Genomic DNA, 20290 nt, shown 5'->3' on the forward strand with positions numbered 1-20290 from the left:
AAATGATATAACATTGTAGCTATTGATGTACATTTGATGCATAATTTATTACATGTCAAATTTATTTATAATCTCTGCATTCTGCATTTGGTTTAATTAATCTCCAACTCTACTCTTTGAAGAAGGGTGGTAAACAAGTCCCACAGGGAGTGGTGCTGATAACTTCTATTGCCTCAAGGTCACACTTGATACACCCAGTAGATACACCCTGCTCTATGGAGGGGATGGAGATAAGAGCAGGAGTGGATGACTCTGCTGTTCTCCAAACCCACTGAAGCTTTGAACACCCAATTTCTTATTTCTTTTTCATCTGTTCTCTCCTTCTATTTCTATAAAAATATCTGTTTTAGGGAGGTTGTGTTAGAACTTTGGGTAGCGATGGGACACCGTGTTGCGGTGCATCTCTGTGGGTCATCAGCTATTCTGCTTTGGTAGTTATTACAGTACACGTAGGTGTAAGTAACGTGTAAGAACACTGCTCCATGTTACTCATTCAGAACAAAGGATGTCTCATCATTAAGTATTGACACACAGATGTCACTCGCAGGGGATCATGGACAGAGGAGTTTGCAATCAGTGAGTTACACGAGTCATTGTTTTTGGTGCTCCCTCTCTGTGGGCAGAGACATTATTCAGTGTACCCTTCCTTTAAGTGCCTCCCAGGTACATAAACCCAGGTTGTGATGGCACTGAACAACCCATAAAATTCATTCCTGAGCTGATAAATGACTAGTAGAAATCGCTGGCACAAGATCCAACTGCCAACAGTAAAACCAAACGTTAGAAAATACTGATATCAAGGATTAGGGAGTATGTAATATTTGAGGGAGGGAGGGAGGGAATCTGAGATGTTAAAATAAATCTACTGAGAGTGACATCATGATTTGGTTCATGGGATGCCCCATCTCTGGAAGTGTCCAAGGCCAGGTTTAACGGGCCTTGGAACAACCTGGCCCAGTGTTTTGAATCACGGAATCCCAGACTGGTTTGGGTTGGAAGAAACCCTAAAGATCATTCAGTTCCACTGCTGCCATGGGCAGGGACACCTTCAACTATTCCAGGTTGCTCCAAACCCTGTCCAACTTGGCCTTGGACACTTCCAAGGGCGGGGCAGGCACAGCTTCTCTGGGCAACCTGTGCCAGGGCCTCACCGTATCGACATATATATATGGTGAAGCACTATGTAAATATATATTTGTGCCCCTCTCTTTCCATTTCCTCCAGTAACCAGCCCAAATTTACCAGATGCACCCCCACACCCATGAAAAGGAGAAATATTTCCTTCAGCATCTAAGAAATCAGTGGGAGCATTGGCACTGCTGAGGCAAATATCCATGGTGTGATCTGGGCAATGTTTCATCCCTGTGCTCCCCTGGCCGTGGATATATTTGCAGGGATCCACGCTGGAGGGAGTTATTAGGGCTGGAAATTCAACCAGCAAGAGCCTGAAAGGTAAGACCAAGCTTTCAGCCTTATTTGCTGACAAAAGAAGCATTTTCCCCTGTGAGCTTTGGTAGTTCAGGTGACAAAGTTCAGCACAAGTTTCAGGATGTGGACATTGAAAAAAATACCTTCCCCATCTCACACTGATGGTATGTAGCTGTTCTTCTACAATTTCCTTCCTGCTCAGGCAGCAGTCACTAATTTTAGACTCACCTACATGAAACAGTCACATTTCTGCCTTGGAAACAGTTTGCTGCTTCTGAAGAATAATCCTACCCCACTTAGCCAGGTATCTACTACTCCAGAAATATCAGTGACAGATCTCTTGGGGTGTTAGAAGAAAACAAGCACAGCCCACAATGATGTTGGTTTGGAAGTATCCAGGATAAACAACAAAATTGATCCATTTGTGCAACAGCTGATAGAGAAATGCATACAGTGCCTAGGAAAAATTGAAAGAAATATACTTTGGGAATGTTTTGTAAGTCCCAGGAAAACTTGTAAATGGTTTCATGACTGCTCAGCAGGAAGAAGACTCCTGCATTTCACCTTCTGGATGTCAGAAGATCCAAATTCCCAGTCACATGCCTAAAAAAATCCCATTTTGCTGTGCCACACTGTGCTTCACACAGCAAGCTGAGGCACTGACAAAAGTGCTCTGAGGTGATAAATCCCTCACCCAAAGTGAAGGATTAGGCCAGGGACCAATTCAGAGGGATTTTAAATCAGCCTGGCAGGCAATGAAGGCTTGTTCTTACCTCATTGGGTTTTTATTATGGAATGGGAGGAAAATGAAATTGGGTTATTCTGTCAAACAGAAGAGTTGTTGGCACCTATGTATGATACATAAATCCTTCTTGGTGCAGTGTCTCTTCATCAGGAGTAATCCCAAAATATTTTACACACCTCTGGCAGGATGTCTGAGGGATTTTTTTTATCAATGGTAACCACAATCACCTCCAAGGACGAAATGCTCCAAATATTTAACAAGAGAATGATGTTGAATAATAATTAAAACACATTGCACTTTGCAAGAATCACCTGCTTGGCATTTCAGTTCCTACAGGAATCCAGGTTTTACAGTTCTTTTGCTTGTGTCAATACAAGATAAGTTTAAAATTGTGATTTACTGGCCCAAGTTTTCCAGGCAGCCACAAGAACTTGTAGTGAGCAAGAGGGCAAATTTCTGACTGGGAGTTTTGCTCCAGCTCTGCTGTTGGTGATCTCAAATATCTGATACCTGCCTTGGTCACCACTTATGGGGTTTTAACCACAAGTACAATTCCTCTCAAAATAATCCTCCAATGCTTTGTGGAAAGTAGGGCTTTATATCCGCTGAGTCCCTGTTCATGGATCTGAGGCAGGAGAGTAGCTCCTTGGGGACCAGCATTTGCTCTTGGTCATGGCTGGGCAGGCTCTGTCCCCACTGGTTCTCTGGGAGGGACGCGTGTCCCCCCTGGGCTGGGACAAACATCTGGCTTTGCCCGCTCCGACTGTCGTTTAGGATGAGGTTGATCTTCTCCAGCAGACAGACTTGGGGTGCCCCTCCCTCCCCATCCCACAGGTGTGGAACAGGGCTCGTGTAGTCTCCAGAGATGCTCATCTCTGGTTCTGGGAGGACTGTGGGGGGCTGCGTCTGGTAAATGTTGGCAGCGATGTATCCCAGTGTGTTCCCATTGGATATCTGGGGTTTGTAGTCACTGATCTGCTCCAGGATTGTGGTGCTGGCAGGAGCCACGGCCCCTGGGTTCTCCCCATCCTCAGTGACCTCTCTGCTGGGCTTCCTTGGGGTGGCCACACTCTCGTGTGCCTCATGCGCCGGCACCTCCTCGACTTCCATAACTGTGGGGTCGCTGGTGTCCAGGAGTGGATCCTGGAAACTGTCACTCGTTAAATCACTCTTGTTCTGGAAAAAAATGAGGACTGTAGTAACAAACTGGAAAATTTTATTAACAGGAGATCTGTCATTAGAGCTTGGAGCAGTCTGCTTCAGTGGAAGGATCCCTGCCCATGACAGGGGATGGAACAGAATGAGCTTTAAGGTCCCTTCCAGCTTGAGACAGCTGTGGGCACTAAATACAGACTATATTGAGGAAAGATTTAAAGACTTCAGCTAATCTGGGCTGTCATGCACCTTGCGAATGCTTGGGAAATGAATCCTGAGCAGTTTCCGGTCCCTTAGAGCTTAATCCTCTTCCCATCCATGTTTTTCACAGCAACAGAGCAAGTTGCCTTCTTCGAAGTGACAAGTGACAGGACAAGAGGAAATGGCCTCAAGTTCTGCCAGGGGAGTATTAGGTTGGATATTAGTGAAAATTCCTTCTTGCAATGGGCTGTCCAGCCCTGGCACACTTGCCCAGGGCAGTGGGGGAGTCCCCATCCCTGGAGGAATTTAAAAGTCATGTGCATGTGGCACTTGGGGACATGGGTCAGTGGTAGCCTTGGCAATGCTGGGGGATGGTTGGACTCGATTCCTCAACTTAGAGGGATTTTCCAGCCTAAACAGTCCTGTGACTCTGTGATTCTAAGCTTTAATCTGAGGTGAAGCAAAAGGAGATACTGCTGCACTTACCTGGAGGGACTTTACCACGTTGCTGTTTTCCATGTGGGGAAACTCTTCAAACAGCCATTTTGGCAAAAGCTGCACAGTGGTGACTTTAATACTTTAGCAAAAAGAAAAAAAATAAACCCCAAGATATCAGTCCATTTTATCAATCAGTTATTCCTCATGCAGCATGAAACTGTCCTGGCAGGAGGGAACACAAAGTGCATCCAGACTTTGAGGGTGGCTTGGAAGCTGCAGGTTTACCCCATACAGGTGGGTTTCCCCTTTCTATGATTTTACCAATCCTATGATTCTATGTTTTGGGTTTTTTTGTTGGTCTCTGCCTTACTGTAGAGCACACAAATGTCTTTTCATACAACAACCTGGTGAATGGGTGATGCTGCCCTCAGTGAAAAGGCTGCATTGAAAAGACTGGCTTCTGGAGTTGATTTTAAAATATCCTAGAAGAAATTTCTTCTACATACTAAAAATACATACTAAAAAAGATATGAGCTAGAAATAAGGAAAAAATGTGTGGAAGAGAAAATAATACCTTTTCCTGACTGATTTCTTAAACATCAGAATTGCAAAACCAACTGATAATATGACCATGCTGATGCCCAGTCCCAGGAAAACTCTGATGTCATCATCTGAAAAAGGATGGAGAGGGAAGAGGTCATACCAGGGGATTCAGTCAAGTGATTCAGTCAGTAACCATTTCCTACACGGCCTTACCTTCCCTTACAGAAATGCTGAAGTGAATTCTTCAGCTTATGTTGGTTTTGCTTTTGGTTTAAGTGTTGCAACAGATCATAACGTGACCTCTACCAGAAGATGTGCAAACCAGAGCATCACCAACGTTAGAAAAATGGGTGGGAAGTGCTTAAATGAGTCCCTGGTTCAAACTGCAAGATGGAAACAGTCTCTTGCTGTTGTGATATATGTTGATATTATGTTTTCCTTGTTTTCTCACCTCCTAATTGTAATGTACATTATAAGTCTCATAAGAAAGCAAAACTCCAGGCTTGCATTATGTGAGATCACTGCAGCCTTCCCTCCAGGTGGGTCATGTCCCCACCGAGTGGAAAGGTCATTTTTTTGGCTCTGATCTCTCCAAATGTACACGAGCTCACTGATGCAAGCATGCCCAAATGCTGCAGGTGCTTCTTGGGTTAAACCTTCCACTGCTGGCCAAGGAGAAAGCCTGGCTTAATAAGTCTGAGCTACCCAAGGTCTTCTTACCATGGGGATTCTCACTGTAGATGCTGCCCAGGAGCGGCTCGTCTGGAGGGACTGAAACAGAGAAGGGAAAAAATGTCCATAATTTCACTTAGAGGACTGTGGGTGACACAGAAGCTATGTCTGGGTTTTATTTTGTTGATATTATTTAGAAACATAAATAATGGTGTAATGAGAAAAAATAAGCTGAAGTAATAATCCCTGAAGTAATTAATAACTCCAGCTCTGGCCGGACAATGGACAATATCCTGTTTCTCAGAGATCCAATTGAATGAGACGTTGATTTAACATATATCAACAACTACAAAACATCTTCCACACACATTGCTCCCCTCAGCACCTGAAACAAGAATTTATTCTGGCTGGGGAACTGCACATCCTTTTTCATGAGCACCTACAGGTTATTCAACAGGTTTCCCAGAGAAGCTGCGGCTGCCCTATCCCTGGAAGTGTCCAAGGCCAGGATAGACAGAGATTGGAGCAACCTGAGGTAGTGGAAGGTGTCCCTGCTCATGGCAGGGGGTGGGACAAGATGATCTTTAAGGTCCCTTCCATTCCAGGACTCTGTGATTTCCCAAACTGCCTGAACCCCATGGGAATGAATTTCTAATAATTTATTTGTGTGGCAGGCTGTGTGGTGAGGGAAGATCTGCAGCTAATGAGCCTGCCATGGTAAGAAGGGTATTTCTGCTCCAATAAGCAGCAAGCTTCCGTCCAGGCCAAATTCAGCAATTCCCTTGGGGTCTCTTCTCCTTAACAGACAGGTGGTGCCATTGCTGCTACAGAAAAGGGGTCCTGCCCAGAGCCAAAGTGTGTCCGTGAGGACAAAGCTAATGACTGTGAATAGCCTGAGATGAACTGGTCAGGAATATTTGTTTCCATTTCTTGGCAAAAAAATTGAATAACTGCCCTTCTCTAAGCCATGAGAGGTGTCAAACAGAAACAGGGAGCTGGTTTGTCATAGGGAAAGTATCCGAGCAGCTTCAGATAACCCATCTAAAATGGCATCACAGCCCAGGACGGTGAACAACATCCTCAGGTGCTTCCTGCAGGTACATCCAGCTCTGTCGGGGCACCGAGAGCATTGACAGGTCTTAATGACCCTGACCAGCCTCACCTGGGACCTCCACCCACACCCCTGCCCAGGGGCTCTATTTAAGCTCAGTCTGGGCCCTCAGTCTCCACTTAGGCTGTGCTAGAGGGGCTCTGGAGGTCAAATTTCTGGTCTGAATTTATGACTTGATGTCATCCCTCTCTTGTCTTCAGGGACCTGCCCAGCTCTTGAGGACAACCAAAGCCAGGCCACAATGCTGGAGATGATGATGTTCCTCTGCAAGTTGGCTCATGCTCTTACCTAAAACAATTTCCAGAACTGAAGCTTGCTGGTGGAGTTGAAGATATCCCTGCTCATTGCAGAGGGATTGGATTACATGATTTTAGAAGGTCCCTTCCAACTCCAAGTGTTCCATGGTTCCCACTCCAGGTAAGGAGGGGTGAGCTGTGGCTGGGCCAGTTGGTCTCTGTAGAAGCTGTTTTCTGTGTTTTGGTTTATCTGAACCACTTGTGAAATGTGCAAAGCAGCAAATTCATTCTTTCTTAAGGGGGAACGAGTCCATTGGTGTATCTTGTAAAGTAAGACGTGGTTCTTGAATGCATTAGATCTTTGCACAGGAGCAAAGACCACCTAGAGAAGGCTTTAATAGAGACATATTGACAAAAACTTCTATTTTCATATCTTGTAGTCAAGAGGATTCCATCTAGAGCTCTGCTTTCCTTGAGTCAATGGGAGGGGTTTTCATCTTCTGTTTAAGACTAAGTAATTCTACCAAACTGTCAGATTGTGGGAAGAAGCAGCAGCATCTCCACCCCCCAGGCTTACCTTTGCCAGAGCTGGGTTTGCTGACTCCGCCCGTGTAGACCGCGTACACAGACACATTGATGCGAAACCCAGCTGCTGCCTCTTCTGGGGAAAAAAACAAGATTTGCCTTTAATATGTGTTTGTAACCTCCTGTGAAGGCTCTAGGTTTGTTCAAGGGCATGTTGCTGAGTGGTGGAAGCAGATGGAGCATCTCCTGTGCTTGCACAGGCCTCCACAGGTCTAGTGTGGTTCCCTGGCTGCCAGCTCACCTGTCGCTTCATTCTTTCCCTGTGACCTTCACCCAGGGAACCAAATCCCACTGACTGTCATCACATCTCCTGTTTCTTCACTTCTCCTTGTTCCCTAAGGGCTCTTTGTACCACTCCCCAAAAACAAGTGGGTGGGGGCTCAGCTTCAAATGAAACTACATTTATAATCTATTTTGGATTTATAATGTCCTGATGAACTGCACCAAGTAGCAAAAGGACTTCTGGAATATCTTACCTTGGATGTATGTGTGTGTTTCCTGGGATGGGACTTTCTTCCAAAAATAGTGCTCCTCCTGGTGATACTGGGAGGTGGAAACCCACTCCACTATGAACCAGAGTGGGGGGCTCTTGCTGTGCTGGGGGGGCTGCCAGTGAACCAAGACCCTGCTCTGGTTGTCAGGCTTGACCTCCAGAGCCACTGGTGCTGGGAATTCTGCCGAGAGAGATGGCAAGGGAAGTGTCACCCAACAGACTCATCTTTGGAGAGTAGGAGACTGGGAAGGGTCAGCTAAGCCCAGGCAAAATGTGTCTTTCCAGGAAGTTTTTTAAAACTGAAGAGGGAACAAGAAATTATAGAATACAGGGGTTTATATATAAATATCTATAAACACATAAAATATACAAAGATGGATTTTTATATATATTTATATGTAACTTTCTATATTTCATAGAACTATTTAGATTGGAAAAGACCTTAAAGATTGAGTTTAACCATTCCCCCAGCACTGCCAAGGCCACCACTAACCCATGTCCCTAGGTGTTACATCCACTTATGAATCCCTTCAGGGATGGGGACTCCACCACTGCCCCAAGCAGCTGTGTCAGGGCTGGACAACTCTTTTCAGGAAGGAATTTTCCCAATATCCAACCTGAGCATCCCCTGGTACAACTTGAGGCTGTTTCTGTTTGTCCTGTCCCTTGTTCCCTGGGAGCAGAACCTGACTCCCACCTGGCTCCACCCTGCTGTCAGGGAGTTGCAGAGAGCAAGAAGGTCCCCCTGAGCCTCTTTTTCTCCAGGTTGAGCCCCCCCAGCTCCCTCAGCTGCTTCTGGAGCTCCAGATCCTTCCCCAGCTCCGTTCCCTCCCCTGTGTTTATGTACATGTGTTACAAAAACACATTGTCAGCTTTGTCATGTCCCTGAAATGCTTTACCTGTCATTTCTTACAAGAAATGCACATGATTCAGGTAACTGAGAGCTTAGAGAGTTTTTTTCCACTTCAATTCTCTTCAGTTTCTTTTTAGTCATGTATTTGTCCTCAGTTTGAATGGGACTTTCCCCTTCCATTGCTCATTAAAAGAGACATTTTTCAGAAATAGGAAAGCATGGTTGTGGGGAAAACCATAGCCTGTGGCTCAGAAAGGACTTCTTTTCTGTTTGCAAGGACCCAGCTCACAGCAGGGGCTGACTCCCTGGCAGAGGCTGCAGGAGCTATTTTGGGGGGCAGGGAGCCTTGCACCCTTTGCTCTGCCAGCCAAGGTACTACAGCCTTAGGTGGTGAAGGGCTGATATTCCAGTGCCTAAAGGGGCTCCAAGATAACTGGAGAGGGACTTGGGACAAGGACGCAGAGTGCCAGGACAAGGGGGAATGACTTCCCACTGCAAGAGGGCAGGCTTAGATGGGTAGCGGAAAGGAATTCTTGGCTGTGAGGGTGGTGAGGCCCTGGCACAGGTTGCCCAGAGAAGCTGTGGCTGCCCCATCCCTGGAAGTGTCCAAGGCCAGGCTGGATGGGGCTTGGAGCAGCCTGGGATAGTGGAAGGTGTCCCTGCCTATGGCAGGGGGTGGGACTGGATGGGCTTTAAAAAGATTCCTTCCAACCCAAACCACTCCCGGATTCCATGGTTCTATATGCACCTGTGTAGCATCTCCATCTCCAGGGAATGCTGGAATTGTCTGGGGGATGCTGTGTTCCCTCAGCAGAGCGGGCTGCTGAGGGAAAATATTTGCCAAGATTTTCCCTTGCACAGTTCAGCATTTTTCTCCTGCAACCCTGATAAAAGCCAGTCTCTGTTACACCTGCAAGTGGCCTGTGACATCCTTACACCTGTAAGTGACATCCTACCTTCCTGGCTGCTGGCACCCTGGCCAAGAGTGATCCTGGCCGGGCTGGAAGCCCCCTTGGAGTTGTGAGCAGTGATGAGGAGGGTGTGGGTTCCCGGTTGCACAGTGATATCGCACTCCGTGCTGGAGGTGTTGCAGAGGACCAGCATTCCTCCGGGGGTCTCGGCAGCCACGGCATAGCCCAGGATCCTCCCGCGGGCGTCCCGGGGGGGCAGCGGCTGTGAACGGCAAGCCAGACAGTCCGTCCCGTGGGTACGGGTGTGGGATGTGACGCTGAGACACATCCCACAGATGTGCCCTTGGCTGGGTGACACACACGTGGATTTTACAAAGATGGAGAGATTTTACTTCACGTTGGGGTGTCACTTCCCCGCCCATCCCTTTGGTCGAAGGGCTTCTCAGGGAGGGCGTTCCCTTCTCTGCTCGGGGAGGAGCAGAGCACGCCAGAATTTCACAGAGGCTGCCAAAACCCACTTTACCTTGATCAAGACCGTCACCTCGTGGCTGCCGTTGGGGAACGCCGGGCCCAGGCGCCGCCAGACGTCGGGAGCCGCGGCGGGGGCTGCGGGACGGAGAGAGCGTGGGATGGGGGTTGAGGCACCGGGGGACACCCACCGACGGGGCTCCCCCCAACACACACAGCCCTAGCAGGAAGCCCTGCCTGGCCGGGTCTCTGCCGCCGTGAGAGGAAACAGCAGCGGGCGCTGCTTTTTGAGGCGAGCACGTCCACGGCTTCCTCACTACAGCCGGGATGTGAGGGCAACGCTCCTCGGGCATCTCGTCCCGCTGCTGGCCAGGATGACTGAGCCGGCCCTTTCCAACCTCATCGTGGTGTTAGCAGCCAGGATGAAAAGGGGGAAGCTGGTACGAGGTGACAGATATTTGTGGCTCGTGTGAGACCATGACTGGTGTGATTTTTCCACCCAGGGCAAGAGGCTACCAATGATTGTGGAATCATGGAATTGTTTAGGTTGGAAAAGCCCTCTAAATGACCAAGTCCAGCCACTCCCCCAGCACTGGGGGATGGTCACTATTAACCCATGCCACCAAGCGCCAAATCCACATGGCTTTTAAATCTCTGGGATTTAAAAGGCAGGGATAGGGACTCCACCATTGCTCTGGGCACTCTGGAAATGCCATGTCCAGGGGTGTCTCTGAAGCTGAGCCTACCTGCCTCGGGGGTGGTGTAGAGAAAGGGGGGGCTCCAGGCACTCCAGGGACTGTTGGGGATGCTGAGCCTGCACCTGACCTGGAACAGGTACTGGGTGTCACTCTGCAGGCTGTGCTGCCAGCGGGGCCCATCCTGTGCTGCACTGTCCCACACCTCCACCTGCAAGGGAAGCAGGGTCTTGGGGGGAAGCGGGACCCAGCTGGGCCCCCACTGCCACCACCAGCCCCCAGACACAGTGGTGGTCACTGCCTTTCTCGTCTGCATGGGTGGGGATGGGCAGAGTCCACACTGTCCCCTCTACAAATGCACTGGGCAAGCTGTGGAGCCATAGAGAGAACCCCCATCCCACTTCTCTGCTGGGCTTCTGACACCACAGGGATTTTTGGGGCTCCTATGGGGACTGGGATCCAGCTCAGCCCCTGCCAGCACCCAGGGATGTTTCCAAAGGGACTCAGGTGGAGCTGCCCTAGTGTAGTTGTATCTGTGGGTCTGCACTGAGCATCCCAGAGGATTTTGTGTCTTGTCCTTGCAGAGCAGATAATGTTTGGAAACATTTTGAATTTTGCCCTTTTGCTTGTAAAGCTGAGATAACCCTGCCCAGATGGCCACCTGTTCTCCCAGATGGCACCAGCTCTCCTGCACCCCAAAAGCAGAGCTGCCTGTGGCTGGGGTGCACCTTCCCCACCCGTACCAGAGCAAATGGGTAGGTTTTGAATGACCCCAAATGCTCCCATTTTTAAGAGGGTTTCCAGCAGGACTAGGACTTGCACCTCTCCTAACAGGGCCTGATGCTGCACATGGGGGGAGGTTTGGGGAGTCCTGGGGGTCTCACATGCCATGCTGGAGAGCCCTTGGCTTGGTGTCGCTCTTCGCAGTGCACGTTCTCCAGCTTTGTCTGACTGCTCCAGTGGATCGTGGTGGTGGGAGAGGATGCCTCTGTTGTCTCAGCACCAGTGACCAGGGGCAGAGTGGGGATTACTGTGGGGAGAGCCAGAAACGGGTGGGGTGGGGGGCTGCCCTCGTGCACCTCACTGTGCAGCTCAGGAGGGCCCCTAAAGTGACACCTCAGGGCAGGGCAGTGGGTGTGGCCATGCACAGCCCCAGCACTCTGTGCTGCTCACGGGTGGATAGAGGGATGGGTGGGCAGATGGATGGGTGGGCAGACATACCAATGTCCTGCAGGCTGAGGAGCTGTGGGGCCGAGTGGGCAGTGCCCAATGCATTCCTGGCCTGCACCCACACCGAATAGTGGCTCCTGTTGCACAGCGCACTCAGGGGCACTGGTGAGTCTGCAGGGAACACCTTCTCCTCTTCTTCTTCCTCCTCCTCAGCATCCTCCTCCTCTTCTGCCACCAACCTGGGAAGCAGAAGGCAGCCTGTCAGTGCCCATCCCAGCACCACACATCCACTGGGATGGTGACACTCCCGAGGTGTCGCAGCTTGTGACCAGGGCATGGTCATCCCCAAACCTGGAGTTTGTCACTCCTAAAGCAAACTGGAAAGTTATTCCCTTCAGTTCCTGACATTTTTACTGGGAATTCACATTTTCATGACAGGAAGGGAATTTTCTTTCTGGCTGCATGGTTCAGTTTGATCCCAAGCAAATTTAGACAGGAGGTTTATCCCTTCTCTTCATAAAGCCAAGTATGATGGAATTTAATGTCTTCAATAATTGAGTCAGAGTAACTGAAAGCCTGCCAGGTTGGTGCCATGGGGACTTCAGTGGCAGGGAGCATCCCAGGATGGACTGTGACACACCAGGCTAGTGCCATGGGGACTTCAGTAGCAGGGAGCATCCTGGGATGGGCAGGATGGGCTGTGGCACACCATGTAGCAGCCAGAACCTCTGCTTCAGGTTGGAGTTTCAGTTTTGGGATTTGGGCAGCATTAGGTTCACCCTCTCTTTAGCTCAGAGAGAGTCCAAGCACCTGAAAACAACGTGCTGCTTCCATGTGCCGCGGCACCATGGAATGTGTGCCAGGTCAGTAACAGCACTGAGTGCGGGAGGTTACTCATGCAGAACTCAACCGGTGGTGGAACGTGTGGTTTTCGAGCAGAAGATGAGCAAACGTGAGTAGGAAGTGTAACTAGGGCATGGCACCCGCTCACAGCAGCCCTGCTGTCACCCGGCTCTGTGGCTGCCATGTGCCGGTCCCGCGCTCCCTCTCATCCCTGCAGCCCCCTTGCTCCCTGGGGGCCTCACCTGCGCAGGTGGAGGGTGTGGTGGGTGAGCAGGTGGGGCGGCCTCCCTGCATCCCACCTGCACTCCAGGTGCTCCGAGCCCTCGGCAATGGCACAGCTCAGGTTGCTGGGGGGGTCTGGAGGGTCTGCAGGGGCAAGGACAGGTGAAAGTATGGACATCCCCCCAAACCACGCACTGCACGCCCCAACTCCTCGGTGCTCAGCAAAAGCCCTCAAGCCCCCCCTCCAAGGTACTCACAGCCGGCCCGGACCTCAGTGCCACACACCAGCTGGTCCCTTCCGCTGTTGGGGCAGCGGGCAAAGCAGACGATGGCCCCGAAGGGCAGCTGGAAATCGTGCAGCCGGAGCTGGACGGAACTGCTGTTGAGGGGGTGCAGGGGACCCTCAGTGCGGTTGTAGTTGAGGAGGATGATGAACTTGGCTGAGGGGCAGCCGAGGGTGGAGAGGCAGTTGATGGAGATGTTGGAGCCCATCTGCACTACGGGCGCGGGGTCGACCCAGACGTGCCCTGAGCACTTGATGTTTGCAGCACCTGTGCCAATACCCGCTGGGTCAGGGTGGCTCTGGGTGGGTGTCCCACAGGAGGGGATGCCTGTGGGCTGCACCACTCCACAGGGGATGCAGCAGCAGCATGGCTGGACCCTGCAGCAAGGGGATGCCAGCACCCCCAGCCACCTTGAACCCCATGGGATAGGGAGAAACTAGGGGTCATGAGTGATATTGGGAAGGAATTCATGGCTGTGAGGGTGGTGAGGCCCTGGCACAGGTTGCCCAGAGAAGCTGTGGCTGCCCCATCCCTGGAAGTGTCCAAGGCCAGGTTGGCCAGGGCTTGGAGCAACCTGGGATAGTGAAAGGTGTCCCTGTCCATGGCAGGGGGTGAAACAAGATGAGCTTTAAGGTCCCTCCCAACTCAGACCAGTCTTTGAATCTGTGATGAAACCAACCCCTGCCTGCAGCAATGCCCCGGCACCCAGTGACTCATCCCAGCAGATCAGAAACAGACAATTTTAGGTTTTGCTCTAATGTTTAAATGAGTGCAGGGAAATAACCCACAGTCTCGAGAACTCTGATCCCCTGATTAGGGTGGCGGAGGCGTGCGCTGCCCTGCGCTATCAGATGGAGCTCTGCACTAGCCCAGGGAGCCCGGGCTCACAGCCACTATCAGACTCCATCTGGCCTTCCTGGAAAGGGCAAGGCTATGCTCCGGCTGTGCCTGTGGAAGCACGTCCCACTGCTTAGCACAGCCACTGCAATGAGGCTGGACATGGTCCTGCTCCAAGGATGTCAGTGGGAAACAGAGGGTGCCGCAGGACATGGGATCCCTTTGCAATGCTAGTGCAGTGCTCCCCCCAAAACCCACAGCTGTAGCTCTACAACTGTCCTGTTCTCACCCTAAATCCCCTGTAGGACCACAGGGTATGCTCTGGTAGTCAGCAAGGCCATGGTGGCCGTGCTGAGCCATGTGGTGGCCACTTACCTTGGCACAGGCAGCAGACCAGGATGTGGAGCACCAAAGCATTGCCAGACCCTGCCATGGCCTGGGCTGCAGCCACTGCCCACGCATGGCATAGTCTGTGGAAGGAAAGGGGATGGAGGGAATCCTCCTGGAAACCAGCTCCAGCACAGGCAGGAGCACCAGGAGGCGATGGGAGCAGGAAAACGTGGATTTACAGCAGGGAAATCAAGGCTGAAAACCTTCCTTGAAAGAGACAGGTTTGGTGGGTCAGGGGGATGGTGTCCCTCTGCTCAGCACTGAGGAGACACATCTGGAATGCTGGGATCAGGGCTGGGCTCCCCTGAGGACAGGAGAGACATGGACAGATTGGAGTCCAGCAAAAATGCCTGAGGGTCGGGAGCACCTGGGAAATGTGGAAGGGTTGGGAGAGCTGCTGGAGAGGAGGGGCTCAAAGAGGCTTAAATCCTTGGGTATAGACAAGGAAGTAAAGATGAGGGAGCCAAACTCCTCCCAGCATTGCCCAGTGAAAGGACAGGAGGCAATGGACTCACACTGGAAATCAGAAAATTCCGGCTAAACATAAGAAAAAGCTCTTTAATGCTGACCACACAGCAGGGCTCACCATACAGTCTCCATCTCTTGGGATGCTCAGACATGGTTTTGTGGGACAAAACTTCCATTTCCATAAGATCTTTCCCACAGGTCCTGTCCAAGCTGAACAATGGCTCTTGCAAGCAGTGAACCCCCCGAGACAGCCCCAAAACCTCAGGCCAGGGTTTCCCACCTCTCCCCAAGGAGCCACTCTTGTGTCTGCATCCCACAGTCTTGCCTAAATTCTTCCCTGTTCCCTTTGACTTCCTCCCCAGCTTCTTTGGATGCATCCTGCCAGGACAAACCCTCTCCAGACGGGAAGCCTAATCTCACCAGCCCTGTGGGATTTGGGATGTGGGGATGGGTCAGCTTTGAAACAACCAAGGCACGGACTGAAGTGCAAGGAAATGCAACTCCCTGGGGGAAAATTGCTCTTTTTCATGAAAAACATCCTCCTGGGAGCAGACCCTGACCTGACACCCCATTCCCCTACCCAGGGTTGAACATCCAGAAAAGCCCCACAGCTCCCTCATTTTCTTTTCAAATAACCCCATGCAGTACCTGAAGTCAGGAATGGCAAGTTTTCCCTGGAGAGACAGCAGAGTCCACAGTGAAAGCTTCAAAATGCTGTTTTTCAACCCAAACCAGGCCACCAGCAGCAGCAAGTATTTCGGTATTTCTCCTGCCGTGTGAACTGACCTTGTTTGGTTTAAGGGATGTTCAAATACTCATCACTAGTGAGTCAAATTTCAAGTGCCTCCCTATTACCTGACCTACTAAGAGAAGCAGATGAACCTTCTGCAAGTCAGAGCAAATGAAAAAATACAACTCGTATTCTATGAAAAGAGCTGAAAACACACTAAATCTGCCCACTGGCAGCTTTACAAGGGACTGCAGGCTCTGCCTCCCCTGGGAATCACATTCATATTTTTATTCCAATTTATAGGCATTTGCAGACTCCAAAGCCAAAGGAACAAGACTGTTTCCCTTGCTGGCAGATGCTGGGCTTTGATCTTGTCTCTGTTAAAGTCTCCTCATGCATTAGTGCTAAAGAAATGGGAAGTAAAAAAAGAAGGAAAAAGCTGTCCTGTTGTTCAAGCCCAAACCAGGTGGAATCTTCACCGGCTGCTGTGCCAGGAGGGGATAACACATGGGAGCAGCAGGTGAGGACAATGAGCTGGCATATTTTGTATTTAAATGTAGGGGTCTGGAAGCTGGGCAGAGTAGAGGGTTCTTACCTTGGCTGTCCTCAGGATCCTGCTGGGATCCTCCTCCTGCTGCGGCCGGAGCTGCCAAGCGCAGCAAGAAGCATCGGTGAGTGTGAGCGAGGTGAGCAGTGGGGCTGACCCAGATAACAGCACCAAAAATGGAGAGTTTCCAGTCTGAGTCAGTCCATGGGAAAACCCAGCATCCCTTAAAGGAGCAGCCTCGGGGGAAGGAGTGTCTTCTGAAAGTTCTTACAGAATTTGGAGACACCCCAACAAAGTTAAATCCATCCCAAATGGATTTTTATGGTTGCGTTGCTGTGTACAAGGTGACAGGAGCACAGCAGAGTGTGCTGGGCTGAGCTGCATCAGGGAAAGGACATTTTCCTGCTAATCCCAGAAGCGTGGAATGAGGAGTCCTTAATGAGTGAGGTTGTTTTCACCAGCAGTGAGTGTCACCCCCTCTGCTTGTGCTGGCCACCAGCTCATCCAAGGATGCTCCAAGCTGCAGACTCCCAGGGTTGAGAGGTCCAAGGCTCCAGGGATGCTCCAGTGCCCTCCATCCCACTGGCTCCCTGCTGCTCCCAAACCCTGACTCTGCAGAGCCTGTGGCTTCCTTTCTCATGTCGGTTGAAGAGTTAAACCTCAAAAACAGTGTTAACCTCATTAGAGGCTGCAACCACAGGAAATACCGCACAGCTCCCAGCTCTGCCTCGAAGAGGGAAATGTTGGGGAACAGAATTTTTCTCCCCCAGGGCAAGACAGAGCCTTCCTCTGCCAGCAAGTACCAGCTGCTCTAGGTTTTGTCTGATCCATGGGGACTTTTTAGTGGAAGTGAGAGCATGAGCCTGCTGGCAGCACAGTGGGAGTAAAACCTCACTGGGTGATGAAACTATAACGTGTGGTTATAGTAATGTATATAACGCATCTATATGGCTATGGTAATGTATAGTCAGGAGCAGGACTGGGAGGGTTTCAGTGGGAATTTTCATTTTGGCATGTTCTGGGTGTGTGGGGACACACAGCTGGGGCCGGGGCTGCACAGCTGGGAGAGGATGGTAAGTGTGCACATCTGGAGCCCGTTTAAGTCATCTGGGGCTGGGGCAGCCCCAAGGACAAGCACATCTGGAGCCAGGGCAGCACATCTGGAGCCAGCACAGAGCAGTGGCATGTGGAGCAGTGTGCCTTCCCAGGACAGGTGTCACAGCCCCTCTGAGCTGCTGGTTCCTTCTGGTGCTGGTTAAACTGATGTCTCCTTATCTCTTCCTGAGCAGTCATGTCGAGCTGCAGCTCAGTGCGTAGCAGGGCGGAAGCAGAGTGAGCCCTCATGCCAGACTCTTTTCCATGGATTTATCCTTCCCATGCTGAGGATTCTCAGTTGCTATCGCCTTCCTCTGAGGCAGCTACACTTCTCCATCATTCCAAACCCCATCACGCCTCTTGTTCATTCAGGGCTCTTTGTGGTTTGTTTAGATATTCCTTACAGCCAGATATAAGGCTTTAGACTGAGGGGGGAGGGTTAGATTGGATTTAGGGAGAAATTCTTGGCTGTAAGGGTGGTGAGGCCCTGGCACATGTTGCCCAGAGAAGCTGTGGCTGCCCCATCCCTGGAAGTGTTCAAGGTTGGATGGGGCTTGGAGCAACCTTGGGATAGTGGAAGGTGTCCCTGCCCATGACAGAGGGTGGGACTGTGTGATCTTTAAGGTTCCTTCCAACCCAAAGCATTCCAGGATTCTGTGATTCTATGTCCAGAAGTGGAAATGCCATACAGAGAGTCCCTCCAGGGGCTGGCATGGCACAGCCTAGCCGTGGAGGCTTCTCCCAGCACACCCAGGACAGTGCCTACAGCCCTTAGTGCCTCTTTCCCTCGGGATCCAGGTGCTCCCCAGTCTGGCACACTAGTCAGGGTTGGGGTTAGTTACCTCTTCCCCCCGCACAGCAGGACCCAGGTTTTGGGGGCACTGTCAGCCCTGAATTCAGGCGGCCCCACTCCCGCCCCCGCTGTACCGTGCCTTTCCCGGCCGCCCCCGCGCAGGCGATAGGGATCTCACCGTGACTTCCTCGCTGTGCCGGGACCAGCCCCGCCTGGCCCCTGTGCCACCCCCATTGCCACTGTCACCGGGAGCTGCTGGCTCCCGCCACCGCCCCCGTGCCCCCCATACTTCCCTCTGTCCCCATACCGTGTGGGGTGCCGGGCTCCGGAGCCCTTTTCCTTTCCCCCCATCCCGGAGTCCTGGTCAGTTGGACACCGGGGAGCACCCCCGGCTGAGCTGGTTGTCAAATGAGATTAAGATTAAACTGGATTAATTTAACATTTGTTATTTTTGGTGGGCACGCTCGGATTCCTGCCCTGACTCAGAGGCTGAGATCAGCAGGAAGGAAAGGTCGGGACAGACCCGGCTCTGCTGCTAAAAGTGGAGCACTTGTGTCATACTCAGAGTTGTGCTTGGCATGGGGGATACGGGGGACGCCAAGGATGTAGGTGGCACAGATATGGCCATCCTGGGAGTGCAGGCTCGTCCCCTTCTCGCCGTGCTGGCTCCGTTGTGGGGGTGACATTCAAATATTTGACCTTGAAACCACCACAGTGGCATCTGCGCTGTGGACGCTGCACTCATGGGGGCTTCTCTGCACCCCAATGGGGCTCCCTGGGGGACACGGCTGTGCCAGAGGGAGGGCAGCCCTGGGAATCAGTGCTGCTTGCGTCAATTCCGCTGGCACTGGCGTCCGTGCAGGATTAGGTTCCTCTCTGCTGCTGGAGGAATAAATACTCCCAAGTCCAAGCCCGCACAGCAGGTTGATAAGGACGGATAGGGCTCAGTGCAGGAACAAGGAAGCTGATGCCAATGAGAAAGAGGTTTTGACTGTGATTTTTGGCCAGGGCAAAAGGACACCCAAGATATGGAGAAATTGCTCCTGGACTTTAAAGTCAGCTTGTCCTTCCTGTGAGCCATGCCAGGGAACAGCTCCTGCTCCTGCTCCTTCCCCATGAGTGGGGCAGCAACAGGGACATGAATCAGCCAGGAAAAAGAAAGTTTGGGCAAAGAGTTTACTTTTCGCTGCAAGGGGAGGGTGAGCTGAGTGTGCCGGGACGAGCGGCAGCTTGTGCCTGTGGGGCCACGACACCCCATTTTCCACTGGAGGCTGCATGGTTTGGCTGTGCCCAGGCAGGTCGTGGCAGGGAGATAATTGGCAATAAAGCTCTCCAAAAAGGGCTGTTTCCTCTGTAAACACCGTCATGGCCACAGGCAATGAATGTCTCAGTGCTGCCTTCCCTCCTCACATTGGGAAAGACCCCAAAAATGACCCTGGAGGGATTTAACAGATGTCTGGGTGTGGAACTGAGGACATGGGCTAGTGGTGGCCTTGTTAGTGCTGAGGGAGCAGTTGGACTTCATGGTCTTTTCCAACCTAAGATCCCATGGAAGTGCTGTGGCTGCCGAACTGGGGCTCATCCCACATCCCCCCTGCATCAAGCCCCCACGCCCACCCTCCATCTCCTCCACAGCCACCCACTGCAGCATCTCCATTGCTGCAGCTTTGTCCCTCCATCTCTGTCCTATCCCTTCAGGGGCTGCAGGACACAGACCCCCTGAACTGCCCCATGGGGACCATGAGCTGGTGCTCGGTAGGATCTGACTCCTTGGCTTGGATCAGGATGATGGGAAGCGGATTCCCCAGCAGTGACAGATTGAGGTGAGTGTGTCAGTCCTGTTTCCCAGTAAAATCCGTTCTCTCCACTATAACCCTGTAGGACGGAGGTGGTTTTGTGCTTCAAGCTGGCTTGTTTAGGGATTTTTCCACTTGGTAGAGCATGGCCTGGAGGGGAAGATTTAATCTCGGAAAGGGAAGGGCTAGTGCCAAAATCCTGCGTGTGGGGTCACCCGAGGGCAACACCCAGCAGGGTGCTGGGCCCCCATAGCCACAGTGTCTGGGACAGCAGTGCCAGAGTGGGTCTGATTCCCCTGCCCCCGATTCTGCTGTGGAGAGGGAGGGAAGGACCGTCGTCCCCTGCCCAGAGAGAGGACAGGTGGTTTTGGTGTCCCCTTGTCCCTGCAGTGCCGCCAGCCCACTGCCGTGCCCGGTGCCCTCCTCGGCAATGGTCCCCCTCCCAGGCCCCCCCACAATGCCCCCCGGGAGCCTCCACGTCAATGCCCCCCATACCAGACCCCTGTGCTATGTCCCCCCACAAACCACCCCTATGCAATGCCACGCCCCCTCGTGCTGTGCCCCCGATACCAGAAGCGCCC

General features: G+C 51.7%; 1 protein-coding gene across 2 annotated transcripts; it reads right to left on the minus strand.

The window, feature by feature from the left end:
* Window positions 1–28: 28 nt before the first annotated feature.
* On the minus strand, window positions 29–20179 carry IL23R (interleukin 23 receptor). 2 transcript variants are annotated; one of them, XM_064664926.1, is made up of 15 exons: window positions 18221–20179; window positions 14266–16684; window positions 13027–13320; window positions 12790–12913; window positions 11756–11943; window positions 11419–11564; window positions 10586–10745; window positions 9895–9977; window positions 9417–9633; window positions 7591–7788; window positions 7107–7190; window positions 5231–5281; window positions 4542–4638; window positions 4016–4106; window positions 29–3349 (listed from the first exon to the last, which is right to left on the minus strand). In XM_064664926.1, exons 2-15 carry the CDS (start codon window positions 14321–14323, stop codon window positions 2732–2734), a joined length of 2409 nt encoding a protein of 802 aa, XP_064520996.1. In that variant the 5' UTR covers window positions 14324–16684; window positions 18221–20179; the 3' UTR covers window positions 29–2731. The 2 variants fall into 2 exon arrangements, with proteins under 2 accessions (XP_064520996.1, XP_064520998.1); XM_064664928.1 differs by lacking the exon at window positions 18221–20179 and having other exon boundaries at window positions 14266–15882; window positions 16074–18188.
* Between the last annotated feature and the right edge of the window lie 111 nt (window positions 20180–20290).

This window comes from Pseudopipra pipra, chromosome 9, assembly GCF_036250125.1.
Source record: "Pseudopipra pipra isolate bDixPip1 chromosome 9, bDixPip1.hap1, whole genome shotgun sequence".
NCBI lineage: Eukaryota > Metazoa > Chordata > Aves > Passeriformes > Pipridae > Pseudopipra > Pseudopipra pipra.